Source organism: Erinaceus europaeus, chromosome 10, assembly GCF_950295315.1.
Source record: "Erinaceus europaeus chromosome 10, mEriEur2.1, whole genome shotgun sequence".
Classification (NCBI taxonomy): Eukaryota; Metazoa; Chordata; class Mammalia; order Eulipotyphla; family Erinaceidae; genus Erinaceus; species Erinaceus europaeus.
This window is the reverse complement of record NC_080171.1, coordinates 49,543,844-49,562,751: the sequence shown is the minus strand read 5'-3', so window position 1 is coordinate 49,562,751 and position 18,908 is coordinate 49,543,844. Positions and strand designations below refer to the sequence as shown.

At 37.5% G+C, this 18,908-nt stretch overlaps 1 protein-coding gene across 7 annotated transcripts in view; it reads left to right on the top strand.

The window, feature by feature from the left end:
* The window catches only part of FREM1 (FRAS1 related extracellular matrix 1), a 185,171-nt gene that overhangs the window by 119,747 nt on the left and 46,516 nt on the right, over window positions 1–18,908 (top strand). For 3 of the 7 annotated variants that reach the window (XM_060199587.1, XM_060199588.1, XM_060199589.1), the window contains 2 exons: window positions 1,005–1,269; window positions 13,757–14,171. In XM_060199587.1, coding sequence (XP_060055570.1) covers window positions 1,005–1,269; window positions 13,757–14,171 — 680 coding nt within the window. Of the gene's footprint in view, window positions 1–1,004; window positions 1,270–13,703; window positions 14,172–18,908 lie in introns of those variants that run through there. The other 4 variants (XM_060199591.1, XM_060199590.1, XM_060199596.1 and 1 more) reach the window with 4 other exon arrangements.

Below are 18,908 nucleotides of genomic sequence, written 5' to 3'. Positions count from 1 at the left end.
ATGGTGTGTTTTGTTTCACCACATTTCTATATTCTTCCTTGATGTAGTGTACACATGCTGCCTCCCTGTGTAGCACCTGGGGATCAGGTTTTGATTTACAGATGAGGATGTGGGAGTCGGGCAGTAGCACAGCTGGTTAAGCACAGACGAGGACTGGCTTAAGGATCCTGGTTCGAGCCCCTGGCTCCCCACCTGCAGAGGAGTCGCTTCACAGGCAGGCGCTGAAGCAGGTCTGCAGGTGTCTATCTTTCTCTCCCCCTCTCTGTCTTCTCCTCCTTTCTCCATTTCTTTCTGTCCTATCCAACAACAACATCACAATAATAACTACAACAACAATAAAAAATAAGGGCAACAAAAGGGAATAAATAACTAGATATTAAAAATTTTTTTTAGAAAAGGATGTTTGATTTGACATTGAACCTTGCATAGTACAGGTATAATATACTAAAAAAAAGATGAATTTGATAATTTATGATATATCTTCCCAATTTTGGTGCCAGTAATATTTTGGAATTGATAATTCTTTGTTATGATAGACTTTCTTACACACACACATTTTCTTTGAAGTAAAAAGTAAGTAGTAAAAGAAGTCAAATAGAGAAAAGTAGAGAAAAATATTATGTGTGAATCTGTATTCTTGAGTCAGATGACTTAAATGGAATTGCTTGGCCAAGTATTTGTGAAAATATCTTTATAGATATGTGTATCAATTTATACTTCCAACAAAATTGCTTGACTTATATCATCCCAGAACTAGCTATCATCAGACATCTACATTCAAGCCAAGTAAAGAATTCTTAGATGGTAACCTTGTGATCTTGGTATGTTTCCTCTTCTTTATATTTGCTTATGATTTTTGTCAATTCTTTTATTCATCATAGTTGTATAAGCCATTACTTATACCTCAATTTACTTCTGATCTGATTTTTACAGCTAACATTTTATGTTTATTTCAGACTTAAAACTAATTTTTTATTTTTATCATATCATCTTTTGCCGTGCAGGTAACATTGTCATCCTGGCAAAACCTCTTGTGGTGCTTAAAGGTGACAGAGGGTTCTTGACCACTGCCACTCTTCTTGCTGTGGATGGAACAGATAAGCCAGAGAAACTGCTGTATGTTATCACTTCTTTCCCACAATATGGACAGGTAGAATATATCCGCTATCCTGGAGTCCCCATTACAAGTTTCAGTCAAATGGACATAGTTGGACAAACAGTTTGCTATGTACATAAGAGCAACTCATCTGTCCTCAATGACACATTCAGGTGAGTCCAAAGGAAACTTTTTAAAACAATGTCTCTGGATTAGTGCTTTAAATTATAAAAGAAATAGCAGAATTAATCCTTTACCAGCTCTGAATAGCTATGTTCTTTTACTGTCTTGCTGTATGAAAGGTGAAAGTGTGCAATTAAAATGACAGCAGCAAGGCAAGAAATTAGGACTTGTTTAAAAATAAACACAGAAGCAGATCTAAGCACAAGCTGTTGTATGAGTAGGAATGTGAAGGCCTAAAGATCTTAGCTAAAGAGAAGCATTAAAAGTATTTACTACCTTTTAGAATATGTTTTGCTATTTGAAGGAAATGTATTTACTGGTAAACATTTGGCATAGACAGACACTGCCTTTTGACACCATGTATTCTGGTAACTATATCATAAATCATGTTGTCATAAAGTGTATCATATTTCCCCATGGAAACAATGTTATAATTGGTGTCTGTGCACCTGTTCAAGGATTCTGTATCAGATAAATCACTGGAATGAGTAACAGTCTTGTGAAAGGCAAAGATACAACATTGAGGGTAAACTCCGTTGATAGTCACACAAAGCAGCAGAAACTCTAGAGGACTGGTTTTCTAGCAATTCTCTAAGATGGCTGAACTTCAGGTCCTGCGACTTAGAATCAAAACTAGGATGTCTTGGACTAGTCCTTGGGGGAAACCATGGTACACATCGATGTCAACCCTGAGCTTTATCAATTAAAGAGCCTCTGAGATCACTTATTCTTCTGTCATATACATGGGTCTTCTGGATAATTATCACCACATCAGAATACAGTTTCCCAATGGCACTGTAAAATAACAACAATAAAAAATAGCCTATTTCTGTAATAATCAATTGGTTTCTATAAACTATTAAGTGTGCTAGTACAGTCAGGTTCAAATAACCACTCTATTTTATATTTTATTTATCTGTATTCAATATGTCTGCTACAAAAATTCCATTTAACTTTTTAAATTTCATTTGACCATATTTTACTATTGAAAATGATTTGATTAGATAATTTGAGTAGTTTAACTGCTTAAAAATCCAGGGAAATTTGAACCAATATCTCCTTTCTTTCTTGACAAATGTTCTTGTCAAGCAGATGATCATTTAGATGATCAATATCTTAATAATTATTTAGTACTTAATTGTTGTTAAGCATTAGCTAAAACATGGATATGGGGTCATGGTTTGTTTAGGGTTTTATTTGTTTATTGGTTGGTTGGTTCCACACATTTTTGGATAAGTTGTTCAATTTCCTTGAAGAATGTCTTAAGGTTACCATGAGCATTGTGTTTAACTTATAATATTTATAATTTAAATTGTCCTTGATTCACTAATATTGGTCATACTGCTCTGTTCATTTCCCCTTCCCTTTCCTTTGTATTTTTTTTCCTCCTGTTGTTGTATTCTTGGTTTTATTCTACCACTCATCACCTAATTTAGAATTGAAATTCCTTTGGTTCATCTTTTCATGTGGGGCTGCTTTCAAGAATTCTTGCAAGGCAGGTATTGGTGGTGAATTCCTTCAGTCTCTGTATGTTTGTTACTTCTCTCCCATAATTGAAGGATAATTTGACAGAATAGAGTATTCAGGGTTGGTATTTCTTACTGTTTAATGCTTTGAATGTCATTCCACTCCCTTCTTGCTTCTAAGGTTTGTGGTAAGAAATCAGATTAGAGCCTGATGGTTCTACTTTTGTGTGTCAGTTTTTTCCCTCACAGCCTCCAATATTTTTTCCTTGTCCTTGACTTTGGATAATTTTATTATTATATGTCTTAGTGTGGGCCATTTTGCGTTCAGGAACTTGGGTGTTTCTTCAGCTTCATGGATATCTATGTTCTGAATGTGGAAACAATTTTGCTGTGATTTCTTTGAATATGTTCTCTGTTCCTCTCTCCTTCTCTTGATCCTCAGGGATCCCAGTAACTTTTTTTTTCTTTTTTGTTGTCCTTGTTGTTTATCGTCATTGTTATTATTATTGTTATTTATGTCATTGTTGGATAGGACAGAGAGAAATGGAGAGAGGAAGGGAAGACAGAAAGGGGGAGAGAAAGACAGACAGCTACAGACCTGCTTCACCGCCTGTGAAGTGAACCCCCTGCAGGTGGGGAGCCAAGGGCTCAAAAGGGAATCCCTTTCGCTTTGTGTCATGTGCGCTTAACCTGCTGTGCCACCACCCAGTTCCCGATCCCAATAACTTTTACCTTCATCTTTTTTCTGATGGAGTTTGCTATTTCAGAGAGCTTAATTTTTTCATAAACATTTACCCTCCAATAGTTTTGAATCACAGTGTGGTGGTTATACCTTATAGCTCCGATAGTATCTCTTCAGCTTGATTTAGTTCACTTCCTAGGCCTGCTATGTAAGCCTTAACTCTATCCAAAGTATTCCTCATATCCTGTAGCTCTGTTTGGAATTGTCCCCCCAACCCCCTGCCCTACTCTGTGTGTGTGTATTTTGTAACTTTGGCGAAATGATCCCTTAGTTCCTGAATTTCTGCCTGAATGTTAAGTTTAAATTCTTGAATTACCTCCATAATGAGTTTTTCTGAATTCTGTCTCTAACATTTTTTCCAGATCTTTGTGTAATTGATCTTTTGTATTTTTTTCCCATATGATTTGGTTGCTTCTGTGGTTTCTGTTGTTCATACAGCAAGTGGCATTGTGGCTATGTTGTTTATATGTCATGGTGGGGACAGGAGATTCTACTGTGTGTCCTTGAGCATATTTTATGCCTGTGATAACAAATATGGTGTTGCTGCTTTGTTTCAGTACTCTGACCTCTGGAAATAGACCACAATCTGGGAAGACCACAAAGCTTTAGTTTTTCAGCCAAGTTTTTCCCTGATAATATCCTTTATATCTGCAGAGCTACCAAGGTGGCACTGGCTGCTAGCACAGGTTGTTTATTTTTTCCTGAGAGCTTTTTCTTTATCTGATCTAATTATTTTGCCTGCACCTATCTGTGGCTCCATGAAGTCCCAGTTATAATTTGGTGAGGTTCCAGGTGATTATTCTTTGCTTTACCTAGTTGAATGCAGAAACATTCTTTAAACAGCTACTACTCCATGGCCATGCCTCCAGAAGTCTCTCTCCAAACTTTTTTTTAAATTTTTTTATTTATAAAAAGGAAACATTGACAAAACCATAGGATAAGAGGGGTACAACTTCGCACAATTCCCACCACCAGACCTCCATATCCCATCCCCTTCTCTGATAGATTTCCTATTCTTTAACCCTCTGGGAGTACGGACCCAAGATCATTGTTTGATGCAGAAGGTTGAAGGTCTCACTTCTGTAATTGCTTCCCCGCTGAACATGGGCGTTGACAGGTTGATCCAGACTCCCAACCTGTCTCTCTCTTTCCCTAGTGGGGAAGGGCTCTGGGGAAACAGAGCTCCAAGGCACATTGGTGGGGTTGTCTGTCCAGGGAAGTCTGGTCGCATCCTGCTAGTATCTGGAACCTGGTGGTTGAAAAGAAAGTTAACATACAAAGCCAAACAAATTGTTGAACAATTATGGACCTAAGGGCTGGAATAGTGCAGATGAAGTGTTGGGGGGGGGGGGGGTGTCTTCCATTTTGTAGATAGCTAGTAGGCATATTTTAGTTATATTCCAAAGGGCCTATAGCTATACTAGTGTTTTTTGTTTGTTTGTTTGTTTTGGGTTTTTTTTGCATGTGCCTGAAATCTGATATGCCAGTGGATCCAAGTTATTATCTGGGGAGAGGATGTCGTGACTGGGAAAAGGACCAGAAAGCTGGATCAGGGAAGAGAGTAGCTCCCTAATATGGGAAAGGGGTATAAATATAGTTGATTGTAAACCCCATTGATTTTTATGTGATCTGGGGTCCATAATAGCTTAGGAGCCTGTGTGACCTTTGCATCCCAGTAGATCTGAGCTCATATTCTGTGGTCATGAGTAGGAACTTTCCATGCTGCCCCAGTATAGACCCATCTTCCTCAGGTGTAGCATAGAGTATGTTGTCCATCCTCCCTTAGGAGGATGGAACATTCTCTACCATTGTTGATCCAAGTTGAGGGCAAGGTCCTATGGGGGCCCACAAAGGGGTCTATTTTGTTGTTCCTGATAGAAATGACTGATAACAGTGGAGAGAGGGATTTATTTGAGTTCTAGGCCCATCGGGTCTGTTTGGGAGTCTCAGGACTCCCCGATTAGGGCCCCAGAGGGTGGAATGGCCTGATAGTGACTAAAGAGTCATCGTTAAAGTATGCCAGTCTCTTGCCCTTATTCAGCTTTTGCAGTCCTTGCTTTGATAAGGTTAGCTTTGGAATGAATGAGAGAACTGTAATAGGAAGTAGGTGAGGAGAGTATCTAAGTCTAAGTGGATGCTATTTCATTATGAACTTGATACTGACTCACTACAGACTATTGTGTATTTTTGCTTTCAGGTATATATTTTCCCCTAATTTATGGATACATGTGAACATAGGCTTTATCTAATGGGACCTGGCCTATATCTAGGTTTTGGGACTTTGTTAGGAAGTGAACCTCCTGGAATGGAATTAGAGAATACAATGAAAGGAAAGGTCTCACCCGAGTTACAAAGAGCATGATTTAAACTAAATAGCTCCCCAACCACCACTCCCCACACACATACTTGCTACTTAGTTTACTACATGCACAAGAGATTTTAAGGGGTTTTGGGGGGGATTTTTTTTTCCCTCCAGAGTGATTGTTGCTGGGGCTTGGTGCCTGCACCGTGGCTATTTTTTCCACCTTTTGTTGCCCTTGTTGTTTTATCGTTGTTGTTATTATTATTATTGTTGTTGTTGATGATGTCGTTGCTGTTGGATAGGACAGAGAGAAATGGAGAGAGAAGGGGAAGACAGAGAGGGGAAGGGAAAGATCCACATCTGCAGAACTGCTTCACCACTTGTGAAGCCACTCCCCCCTGCAGGTGGGGAGCTGGGGGCTTGAACTGGGATCCTTATGCTGCTTAACCTATTGCACTACTGCTCGACCCCTAGATTTAGGGGTTTTAACTTTACACCTGTTTTTATATCCTACCCAATTCCATATACCCTAGTAAATGCCCATGGAAAAAAAAACCTGCTAAGACCATTAATGTACTGTATTGGGGGAAGTAGTGACTTTGCCAGAAAAGCAGTGGATGAACACGATGAAGAAAGCTTCCTGAAAATGACAAAATCACCATATATGAAAACTGGTAATATTATAAAAAATATTCTAATTGGCATACACAGTTTAAAAATGTTAAAACTTATTTGTTCCAGAAATATATAAAACTATAGATTATCAAAGAGTTTTTGAAAGATTTATTAAAATACAGATATGGAGAAGGTGAACTTTGGGAAGTTCTGTCTCTGGTGCAGGAATTGATAATTTTTAAAAGTTATCTCAAAGATTATGATGTAGTTAAAATTAGCAGCAATTCATCATTTCAAGCACACTTTAAGGAGCATTAAGGATTTATGGAAACCCTCCTGAGGCCCCTAAGACAGGAACAATGAAATGGCTGAGTTGATGTGACTTTGGACTCTGCTTCGAATTTACTAATAGAACTTTGCCTCATTTTGTTATTGATGGTTATTTTAACTTGTAATGCAGTTTCCAAAAGTGAATCACTTTCTTTCGATCACTTTCTCTCTTTCTTTCTTCCTTTCTTTCTTTTTAAAAAATTTTTTATTTATTTCCTTTTACTGCCCTGTTGTTTTATTGTTGTAGTTATTAATGTCATTGTTGTTGGATAGGACAGAGACAAATGGAGAGAGGAGGGGAAGACAGAGAGGGGGAGAGAAAGACAGACACCTGCAGACCTGCTTCACCTCCTGCTTCACCTCGAAACCAGATCCTTTTGCCGGTCCTTGTGCTTTGCACCACCTGCCCTTAACCCGCTGCGCTACCGCCGGACTTCCTCTTTCTTTCTTTCTTCTTCTAATTGATGAGTTAACGATTTACAGTCTAGTCATTTTTTTTTCTCTTACCATTCCTAGAACCATCTGTGTTTCCATCCCCACCTCCATAGATAACCACTGTAGTTCTGCCACAGTATTAGGTATAGGTTGACACTTTTTCCACATTCAGATATTCAGTTCTCTATATTCCACACATGAGTGATACCATTCTGTAGCTGTCCTTTACCTCCTTACTTGCTTCACTAAGCATAATTTTCTCCAGTTCCATCCATTTTTCCCCCACAGGGTACAATATCATCTTCTTTATTGCTAATACAATAATCTGTCAAAGGGCATTTTGGTTGTTTCCAAGTTTTTGCTATTGAGAATAAAGTTGCTATAAATGTAGGGGTGCATATACCCCTTTGAATCAGTGTTACTGTATCTTTTGGGTAAATTCCTAGGAGTGGAATTGCTGGATCATAATGTATTTCCATTTGCATTTGTTTGAAGTTTCTCCATAGTCTTCTCCATAATGGCTGCACCAATTTGCACTCCCATCAGCAGTGTAGTAGAGTTCCTTCCTCTCCACACCCTCTCCAAAACTTATCTTCTCTTGTTTTATTGATGAAGCCAATTCTCACAGGTTTGGGGAGAATCTCAATGTGATTTTAATTTGTGATTTGTTACACCAGCAGTACAAGGATACAAATAATATAGCCTTGTACAGAAACAAAGCAATAACTAACAAGGAATCAAGACTAAGAAACTTCTCTTGATTATTTAATTTATTCTAATAATTTAATGATGAAATCAGAGGCTAGTACTAATTTATCATTAACACTTCTTTAATATTTGCTTTTTAAAAATAAAAAGCCTTTGGGAAACAATATCTAACTAGACTTAAAAACACTGTTCTCTTATACTGTTTTTATAATTTTATGATGATTAATAGTAGTTAGTACTAATTTAGTAGTTAAAAAGTTTCCTTAAGTAGGGCTGGGAAGATAGCATAATGGTTATGCAAAAAGACTTTAATTTGTGAGGCACCAAAGGTCCCAGGTTCAAGTTTCCTTAAGCACCTTAAGCATGCTTATTTAAGTGAAAAAGCATGTTGAATAGCCTGAGATGTGACTTAGTGTGATAGAAAGCAGGATTTGCCTGTATAAGATCTATAGTTGTAACTCTAAAGCTGTATGTACCTGAGTACCACTCTGATAATTCTCTTTTTCTCTCTCATTGTTAAAAACAATAAAATTCTTTGAAAAAAAGTTGGGTGATATAGAGAAAAATGGTACATAATTAGTTCACATGATACAAAAACGTGGCAAAATTTATTAATGGCTGGTTTTTGAATGACTTAACTTTAAGAAATAGGTGTGTAGAGGAAATAAATAACAAAAGTTGTAAAACATCAATTTAAGCCATTCCCTTCATTTACTTATGAGAAATCTTAGGTTGCTTGAACTCCCTGTCTTGCATAAGGCAGTGTGCTATAGAGTTTTGTGGGGTTTCTTTTCTTTTTTTTATAGAGACAGAAAGGAATTGGGGGTGGTGACAGAGAGGGAGACAGAGAGATACCTGCAGCCCTGCTTCACTGCTTGTGAAGCTTCATCCCTTCAAGTGGGGACCAGGACCTGGGTCCTTGCACACTGTACTGTGTGTTCTTAACCAGGTGTACCACTTCCTGCCCCGTTAGAGTTTTATATATTTTCCCTTAAGCTTTATACTTTCATGTTGAGAGAGTTCGTTCCCATTTGATACATGAAAAAACTGAGGTTCTAAGAGGCAAAGAAAGCTGCCTAAATAAATATGAGAGCTGAATTTAGTTTGAGATCTCACTTTGGAGATTTCTTTTTACCATAACTCATAATACAAAAAATATATATTATTTGTGGCGAATATGCACTCGTGTGAAGGAACCCCTTCAATGTGTCATTCTGATGTTGGACCAGCAGTTTTACATATTTATAATGAAAGAGCCTAGCATCTGCCCAAGACCCTCGTTTTAATCTTGTCATTTCACTAACCCAATCATGGACTGTTTTGTTGTTTGTCAAGTGGCTCTAAACCAAAGCTGAAAGCCTGTTTTAATGAAAGTGTGATCATGGTGCTTTTTAAAAATTAAATATATGCAACCAATTTAATCACCTAAATTTATGTTGCTTGCTGTTAAATCTGGCAAGGAATTTGGCTGGGTAGAAGAGATAAATTCTGTGGCAAAGGATTTCCCCCCTTCTCTATTTAATGTAAGATATGGCAGCATTAATTAAACAAGGGAGTTTAATGGTCAGATTTTACCTTCTGCAAAAATATTTTGTGAATCATAAATTTTTTCCTGCATTGTTTGGTGCTGCTGGCCTGGAAGAAAGATTTGGCAGCACACTGTAGGACAGATGACACCAAGTGATTAGCAAGCTGACTTCAGCTGCTGGCAGCCGGGGTACTAAAAGAACATGCTAATGTCCTCCATTTTGACATGCCGGCTGGACTTTTTTTTTTTTTTCAGAGGAACTGGCTCTATTTATGATTCCATTTTTATCTTTTAAATGCCATGACAGATGGCAGATTCTTCAGCCAACTCTATTGCCAGGAAATGCAGAAAGCTTGAAAGCACCATGGTAATGGTGAAATCAGACCAGGCAGACACCCCAGACAGATTTGCTAGTCATTCCCCAAATTTCATGAGAACAGTGGTCATCTTGGCTATGACTTTTCTCAGGGGGTTGAGATAGAGGAAATTAAACAAAATGGACCTGCAGAAAACACTGTTACTTTGGTACCACCAGTTTCTTAACCTTGGAATGAATACCACTACAGCAATGGTGCTTTTGTTTCAGAATTTGAAATTATATTGGTAGGGTACTTTGTGTGATCATTTGGAAGATCTGGTCAACCTTTGCAAAAAAGAACAGTACTCTTTTGTTGCAGTTGTTCTGTTAGGCTTATTTGGGAAGCCAACCATAACACCCCCTACAAACTTCAGTCTCTGTCTCTCTCTTTCTCTCTCTCTCTCTCTTTCTCTCTCTCTCTCCCTCTCTCTCTTTTTCTTTTCCTCCCTTTATCCCTCTCTTCCTCTGATAATGTTTCTCAGCCTGTGAATACTCTGCACTGTTATTTGTGATGGAAGAATGATGTGTTTGATCCAGTCATATTTAGAAATCACATCCTATTCACCATTGGTGTATTAACTTTAGGTCAGTACAGACAGATGCCTCAGTGTCCCAGTTGGGAGCACTGACCTCAGTAAACATATTGCTTACTGTTGTATGGTCCCTGGTCTGCTTGCCCTCATTCCCATCTGTCTGATGGCAGGCTGCCGATTTCCAACGTGGTCAGATTGCTATCATCAGGCAAGAAGGAGACTGACATAAACAGCCTGAATCATAAGACAATTTCAGTGTCTTCATGTAGGTCATATATTAATGTGACCATCCTGATACAGTGCTGTGAGAGACATCTTGGGAGTTCATTTTTCAAAGATAGAAAAATCTGAATCAAATACTCAAAATGGCCTCTTCTAACTGAGCCTTTGGTTGGCATTCCCATTTAAACTTCTTGCTTCTTACTCTCCTTTCTTCTCTATTAATATTTGCTGTGCTTTTGATGGAAAATAGAAATTAATCAGCATTAATTTTGTAATTAATACTAGTATGAAAACATATATCTTTGGCAAATTTGTGGCAAAGAAATGGTTGGTTTAAAATGACTCATGAGCACAGTTTTACATAGGAATCTGATTTGGAATAAAGACCACTTTATTCATGAAAGAGGATGAAAAAGGGACATCTAAAGCATGTTTCTGGAGGGGTAAAGTAGAAAAAGGAAGAAGCTGCATGTGCAGAGGAAGACCTAGCCTCCTCTCTATTTTAATTTGGATCAGTCTATAGACGCCAGGAAAGAGGCATGAAAAATAGGACATATTGGATGTAGTAAGATAACAAAGGACATGAAAAGCTTTCCCTGAGAAATAGAATGTGATTTTTATACTGAAGAATGTGTATCTCGATCTCTGGAACTCTCAGGGTTACTAAAAAGTTTCTAAAAATCACTCATATTTTTCAGGATGTACCTTTTTTTATCTTGAAAAACTAATTTTGTAATAATTTGTAATGCATCTAAAATTGTAATACTTACTAAGAAGGTGTTTACATAAGGTTAGCTTTATATAAAAGGAAAACATTATTTTAAGGAAACTGATTTTGTTCAACTGATAACTCTAAAGTTAATTCAATATCTTGATTTAAACTGTGAAAGTATTGCTGAGGGAAAGAAGGAAATTATATTCTTTACAAGTTTACAAGTCTGGGTGTGTGAAATGTCAAAATTTGCTTTTTTAAAAAATCCCATTGAGCACTTTTAATGTTTTGGACAAAGTTTGCTTTTCTTTTTTCTATGCCTCTTATTTTTCTTGTCAGCAGTCTGATTAACTAGACAATTTGAAAGTTAAAAATGCTAACATAGTCTTTAAGTCAACATCTGTACTCAACCAAACTCATCTCCTTTTACTTCTTATGCAGCTGCTCTTCTTTGAATCCTTCACCCCAGACAAGCTAGGGTTGACTTACTGTGATCATACAACTTGGCTTTACGTTCCTTGATTGTCAGAAGCAAAGTACCAACTCTCAAACTCCAGACACATTTTACAAAGATTAAAAATTGTTAGTCAAATTTGTCAGATTTGCAAAACAAATACAATATAAACATAGTTTTAAAACAAACCTCCAAAGAAAATTCATGTATAATTTAATACTATATCTCACTAGAATTACATTGTTAGAGATTTTTTTTTTAAATTTTGGGAACATAAGCTTGTATCCTCATGAATTTTTAGCAACTGTATGTAGTACATGGGAAAGAAAGCTCACAACCTAACTATATGATGACTCAAATATACATTTCTTGGGTCTGTGAAGAATTTGTCAGTTCCATTGAGAATACAATAATAATTTGCTAACTTTTGGGAGTGTAATAGTGCATTTTGTGTGCTTAATTTCATTGTGCTCTCAACTATCTTTAAAATAAAAATTATCCTTTGAAATGCTCTAATGATCACTTGAATTAGCTTCAATTTGAGATTGACACTGATGGGTTTGAATTAGTGATCAAGATAATAAGATGCACATTACTATACTATACCACACATTTTTTAGCATAGAGAGATTTTGCTTACCTTGAATTTATATCATCTCAGCTTTCTCATTATAATTCTTTAGTGTTGTACAGCCACCATAATGCTTTCTTAGTGGATTGCTAAACCAGCATGTATTAAAAATTCTGTAAGAGTAGAAGACATAGTGTCAAAAGTCCTGAGTTCTAGTCCTAGCTCTGTCTCCTACCTGAAACTTTCTGCTTCGTTCTTTTCTGTAGGAAAGTAATTCTTGTCCAGCACAACTCCCATATATGTTATACTGGGTGAATATAGAAGCATAGAAAAACATGGTCTTTATCTGCTCCATCTTTCTCTTTAAAAAATGAGTGAAGGAGGTCAGGTAGTAGCGCAGTGGGTTAAGCACCCGTGGCGCAAAGCACAAGGACCAGCACAAAGATCTTGGTTCAAGCCCCCGGCTCCCCACCTGCAGGGGTTCACTTCACAAGTGGTGAAGCAGATCTGCAGGTGTCTATTTTTCCTCCTCCCTGTATTCCCCTCCTCTCTTGGTTTCTCTCTGTCCTATCCAACAGCAACAATAGTGGAAAAAAGATGGCCACCAGGAGCACTGGATTCATCGTGCAGGCACCCTGGAGCCAAAAAAAAAAAAGAGTGAAAATGAAACCCAGAAAGAGGAGACGTCTTGGGCACAATTTCATGACTAGATACTGTGATCTCCCCTGAGACATTTTATCATGAAAATTTATGAATACAGTAAAGTAGCCAAATTTGTTCTTGAGCACCTTATTGAATTAAGCTCACATTATCAATCTTAAAAATTTAACATATTAAGTGCCCACAAATAAAGTGCAATTACAAAAATTGTAAACATATAACATGAGGCACCAGGTGGTAGTACACCTGGCACATATATATTAAGTGCTCAAGGAGCCAGGTTTGAGTCCCGGGTGCCCACCTGTAGGGGGAAAGCTTCATGATTGGTAAAGCAGTGCTGAAGGTCTCTCTGTCTCTCTCCCTCTCTATAACCACCTTCCCTCTCAATTTCTATCTATTGGTTATGTCTATCCAATAAATAAATAAAGATTAGAAAAAAAGGCTTAAAAAAAGAATGACACTCATATTAACTTTTTAAAAAATCATGTAACATGAGTGTACTATTTAAACTCATGCAGTGGCCATAACTAGAAATCAACTTCCTACTTGGGGCAAAGAACATACTGACTACTAGTGAACCTGAGAAACATCATTGGCAAAATTGACTTCTCTACCATGCATCCACCATCAGGCTTGTTGAGAAAATAATTTTGGGTATGGCACAACCAATTTGTGTGTTACTCAGTGACTAGTATAACGTTTAGAAAGATCTACCCTTGAGTTTTCATTTGAATCACAACACAACATACCCTGTAGTAAAGGTGTGTATTGTTATCATTTCATTTCAGTAGATGGTGACACAAGAATCCATGCTGAAGGCTGCCTTGCCTCTCTTTGCCAGATTCATCGTCAGCAATGGGCTGCAGACCAAGCATGGGGTGTTTAAAATTATACTGGAGGCCCTGGATAAAGACTTACCTGTGATGGCCAAGAACAAGGGTTTGAGACTAGTTGAAGGCTCCACAGGTGTAATTTCCCCTGACCTCCTTCAGTTGACTGACCCTGACACACCAGCAAAGAAGCTCACCTTCACTGTGATCCAGTTCCCAGAGCATGGTCAACTCTACCTGCAGGGGTCAGTGCTGCTCCAACACAGTTTTACCCAGGAGGACGTGGACAACAGACATGTGACATACCAACACTCAGGAGGGAACTCCCATCTTGACAGCTTTACTTTTGTGGCCACAGATAGAACAAACCCAGGCTTTATTGTGGATGGGAGAGTGTGGCAGGAACCTGTTTCGTTCACCATCCAGGCAAGTATAACAGTTAATTCTTAGAAATATGTAGAAATATACTTCAGGAATTATTTCCTGGGGGGAAGGGCAGTGGTGCCCCCTGTTAAGTACACATGGAGGATCCAGGTTTGAGCCCCCAACTCCCCACTTGCAGGGAGGATGCTTTACAAGCTGAAAAGCAGGTCTGCAGGCATCTGTCTTTCTCTCTCCATCTCTACCACTCACTCCTCACTCAATTTCTCTCTGTCCTATCCAATAAAATGGATGGGGTGGGGGATGGCTGCCAGGAGCCGTGGATTTGTAGTGCAGGCTCAGAATCCCAGTGATAACTCTGGAGGCAAAAAAAAAAGTTATTTCCTTCTTTCCGTTTTCCCTTCCTTCATACAGAACTGTTACATATGTCTACAGCATTCCAGACACTAAGAGAGACACCAGGCATATTAATAATAACAAAACAGGAAATCTATGAGTACACACTAACAACTAGCCCTGAGCATCACTGGTAGAAATGAGCAAAAAGATGGGTCTTGGAGTCAGAGCTATCCAAATTGGAATTTATATTTTGTCATTCACTAGCTGTATGACTTTTTAAAAAATATTTTTTAATATTTATTAATTTTCCCTTTTGTTGCCCCTGTTTTTTTATTCTTGTAGTTATTATTGTTGTTATTGATGTCACTATTAGAACAGAGAGAAATGGAGAGAGGAGGGGAAAACAGAGAGGGGGAGAGAAATATAGACACTTGCAGACTTGCTTCACCGCCTGTGAAGGGACTCCGTTGCAGGTGGGGAGCCAGGGGCTCGAACCAGGATCCTTATGCAGGTCCTTGAGCTTTGCACCACATGTGCTTAACCCGCTGCGCTACCGTCCGATCCCAACTGTATGACTTTTTAAATCTTCTGAATCTATTTTTCTTTCTTTTAAAAATATGCCTTAGACTGCTGTGATGAGAATTAAGTTTAGGTAAGTAAGACACTGGCACATTGTTTTAAGTACATCAGATATATAGTATCTTGCAAGTGCTGTTACAATAATTATACTACTATCATGATGCTTATTGGTTCAGAATATCTATTAGAATTTTAATGATTTTTAATTAGACATACACAAATTTACAAGGCACCATTAGTGTTACATGTAATAATGAGGAGGAAAACAATTGTAGCAGTTATAATACTGAAAGTGTTGTTTTGGGGCCATAGCGCAGCAGGTTAAGCACACATGGCATGAAGTGCAGTGACTGGCGCAAGGATACCAGTTCAAGCCCCCAGCCCCCCACCTGCAGGGGAGTCGCTTCACAGGTGGTGAAGCAGGTCTGTAGGTGTCTATCTTTCTTTCCCCTTTTCTGTCTTTCCCTCCTCCATTTCTCTCAGTCCTATCCAACAACAACATCATCAACAACAATAATAACTACAACAATAAAACAACAAGGGCAACAAAAGGGAATAAATAAATGAATGTTAAAGAAAAATAAAAAGAAAGTGTTGTTTGTAGATCAAAGTCACTTTACACAGTCTCATTTAATTTTCATAAAAATCTTTGGAGTTTTATTGCCTGTATTTTAATGGTATCCAAAAGTTAAATTATTTGATTAAATTCACATAAAGACCTCAAGTCTCTCTAATAATGCTTTTAAGTATTCTTTCTATGGCACTACATTGCCTCATGTGTGTTGACTATTCTGACAATTCTTGGAGGACATAATGAGTTTTTCCTTTTTTTTTTTTGTCAAAGCACATCAAGTATGTTCTGGCTGTTAAAACCTTGAATTCACTCTCCTTGGATGTAGTTTGTCCTGTTCTACACACTGACTACCAGCAAAAAGATAAATCTATCACTTTAGGATACCTTCTGCTTATGTCGAATAATCAAATCACACACACCCCAATTTGTGTCTCTATATGAATCATACAATATGATGGATATATAGTTATAGGTATAAAGGAAGATTTATTTTCAGTAATTGGCTCATGAAAATGTGGGGTCTGACATATCCAAAATCTAGAGAGGGTAGGCCAGCAGCCTAGAAATTCCAGCAGAAGTTATGTTCATTCTTGAATACAAATGCTGTCAGGAGGCAGAATTCTTTCCTCTTGGGGAACCATAATATTTTCCTTTATAACCTTCAGTTCATTGGAGAAGGCCCACCACATTATCGAGAGTGATCTGCTTAACACAAAGTTGTTAATTGCAACAACAACAAAATATCTTTCTAGTAACATCTAGCTTGATGTTTGGCCAAGCTAATTGAGCATTAAAGTCTAATCAAGTTGACACAAAATTAACCATGACAGTCTTTATTTAGTATCTGAATAGAAAGGTAAGGATTTCTGATAACATAGAATGGTGGAAACAAGATGAGTCTTTGGTAGTAAGGAGGTTCAGAATATATATATAAAAAAATAGGTTGCATTGGGAGAAGAGAGGTTTGGATCTCATGGATGCAATATATATATGGAGTACTTGCACACAGTAAAAATGTTTTTTTTTTATATCTATCAGTTGTTACAAATCCTGTGCCACTTTTCACTCTATTACTACAGTTTGCTTGATTCCTGACTCCCTATAATAGGTTGAGAAATATCACTGTACTTTCTAGCTAAGAATAATTTTCTGGGTCAGGAGATAGCACAAAATTTCATGTTTGAAGTTCGGAGGTTCCAAGCTCAGTCCAGCCCCACTATAAGCTAGAACTGAGCATGCTCTAATAGATAAATAAGTTTAAATAACTGGTTTTCTGGGTCTATTTGCTTACAAATGTGTAAGAGCTACACATTCTGAGTACAGGCACAAAAGTTCTGTTCTACACTCCAGGGCATGGAAGGAAAGGTGGTAGAATGTAGGGGGATTGCCAGAACTTAAGTCCTGTCTCTTCTAACACCAATATTTAAAGAGCGTTGTTATCGTAAGAGTTATCTTTGGGAAGTTGAAAGGATTTACTGACAGAAAGACCTTGGATGATCCATGTTATAAAGACTCACAAGATTTTCCTTGCAAATAATAATATATATATATATATATATATATATAGAGAGAGAGAGAGAGAGAAAGAGAGAGAGAATAATAATAATAATATAATAGTAATACTAATGTTTATTTTATGTAAAGGGCTTAGAAGTACATCATAAAGCCTCACACTTCACCTTTACTTTTCCCACTCTCTGGTCCTACTGAGTAGCAAAATCTATCAGTTTAGGAAGTGAATGGCCCAATCAACAGTGCCAGAGATAAAATCTCCAGTCTCGTGCCTTCAAGAGCTTCTTCTGGCAAGACAAAATGATGCTGACCATCACTGATGACTTTGTCTAACTAAGTCTCCCAAAGGCAGGCGTACTTCTCTTATGGTATCAATTTGGATATCTGTGGACAAAACTACACTACTGAACAAGTGCAAAATACTGGACATTGCATGGATAGCAGAAAGTCTGGTATTCATTTAGGATAATTTGTCTGGACAACATACTGTATTCTGGTTGCAAAGTTATAGTCTTGTTTCTGTAATTGTATTTAAAAGAGGATGGACCCGGAGTGAGAGAGAAAGGATAATTATTTGCTTTGGTTTAGGCATATCTGAGATGATTTTCCGAAAATCCAATGCAAGTTATAATAAAGATGTAGCACTGGGGTAAGCAGTGGCACATCTGGCTGAGTACATATATTACCATACACAAGGACCAGGGTTTGAGTGCCTGCTCCCTATGTGCAGGGGGAAAGTTTCACAAGCACTGAAGCAGGTCTGTCTACCTTTCTCTCCCCTTCTTTATTTCTCCCACCCCTCTCAATTTCTCTCTGACCTATCAAATAAAACAGAAAGAAGAAGAAAAAAGATGTAGCCCTTATGATAACATGGTCTCACACAAAAATCTTTTGAAATGTTCCTGATGCACTGAGCCAGGAAATCAGCTTTCGAAGAAGTTAGAAATTGTTCTAGTTTCTTAAAATAAATAAATAAATAAATAAATAAATAATAGCTATGGGAATATGGATCAACCTGCCAATGCCCATGTTCAGCGGGGAGAGGGTTAAAGAATAGGAAAGCTATCAGGGGAGGGGATGGGATATGGAGTTCTGGTAGTGGGAATTGTGTGGCGTTCTACACCGCTTATCCTACGGTTTTGTCAGTGTTTCCTTTCTATAAATAAAAATTAAAAAATAAAAGAAAAAGAAATAAAAACAGATTATAAAAAAAAAAAGAGCTATAGTACATTTTAATACAAGTATGACCAAAGGTACAAAAGGGAACATATAGCCAGATTTTAGGTGGTAAATAACACTTTTTGAAAACATGATCACAGCAGGAATTTATTTCTTTTATGACACTTTTTAAAGGAATGTATAAGAGTACCTTGGACACACCCAGAATGGTAGAGGACCCAGTGGGGGTTGTGTTGTTATGTGGAAAATGGGGAAATGTTATGCATGGACAAACAATTGTATTTACTGTCGATTGTAAAACATTAATTCCCCAATAAGGAAATAACAAAAAATAAAATAAAATAAATGAAACTTTTTTAAAAAAGAAAACCAAAAAACCCTTAAGTTCAACTAGCTACTGACTTTGAGAATATTTTATTATATTTTTAAAAATTTATTTCATTGATTTATTTATTATTGGATGGAGACAGATAAGTTGAGAGAGGAAGGAGAGATTAAGAGGAAGAAAAACAGATACTACTTCACAGTGCAGCACTACTTCACCACTCGTGAAGCTTCCCCCCTGCAGGTGGGGACCAGGGGCTTGAACCTGCATCTTT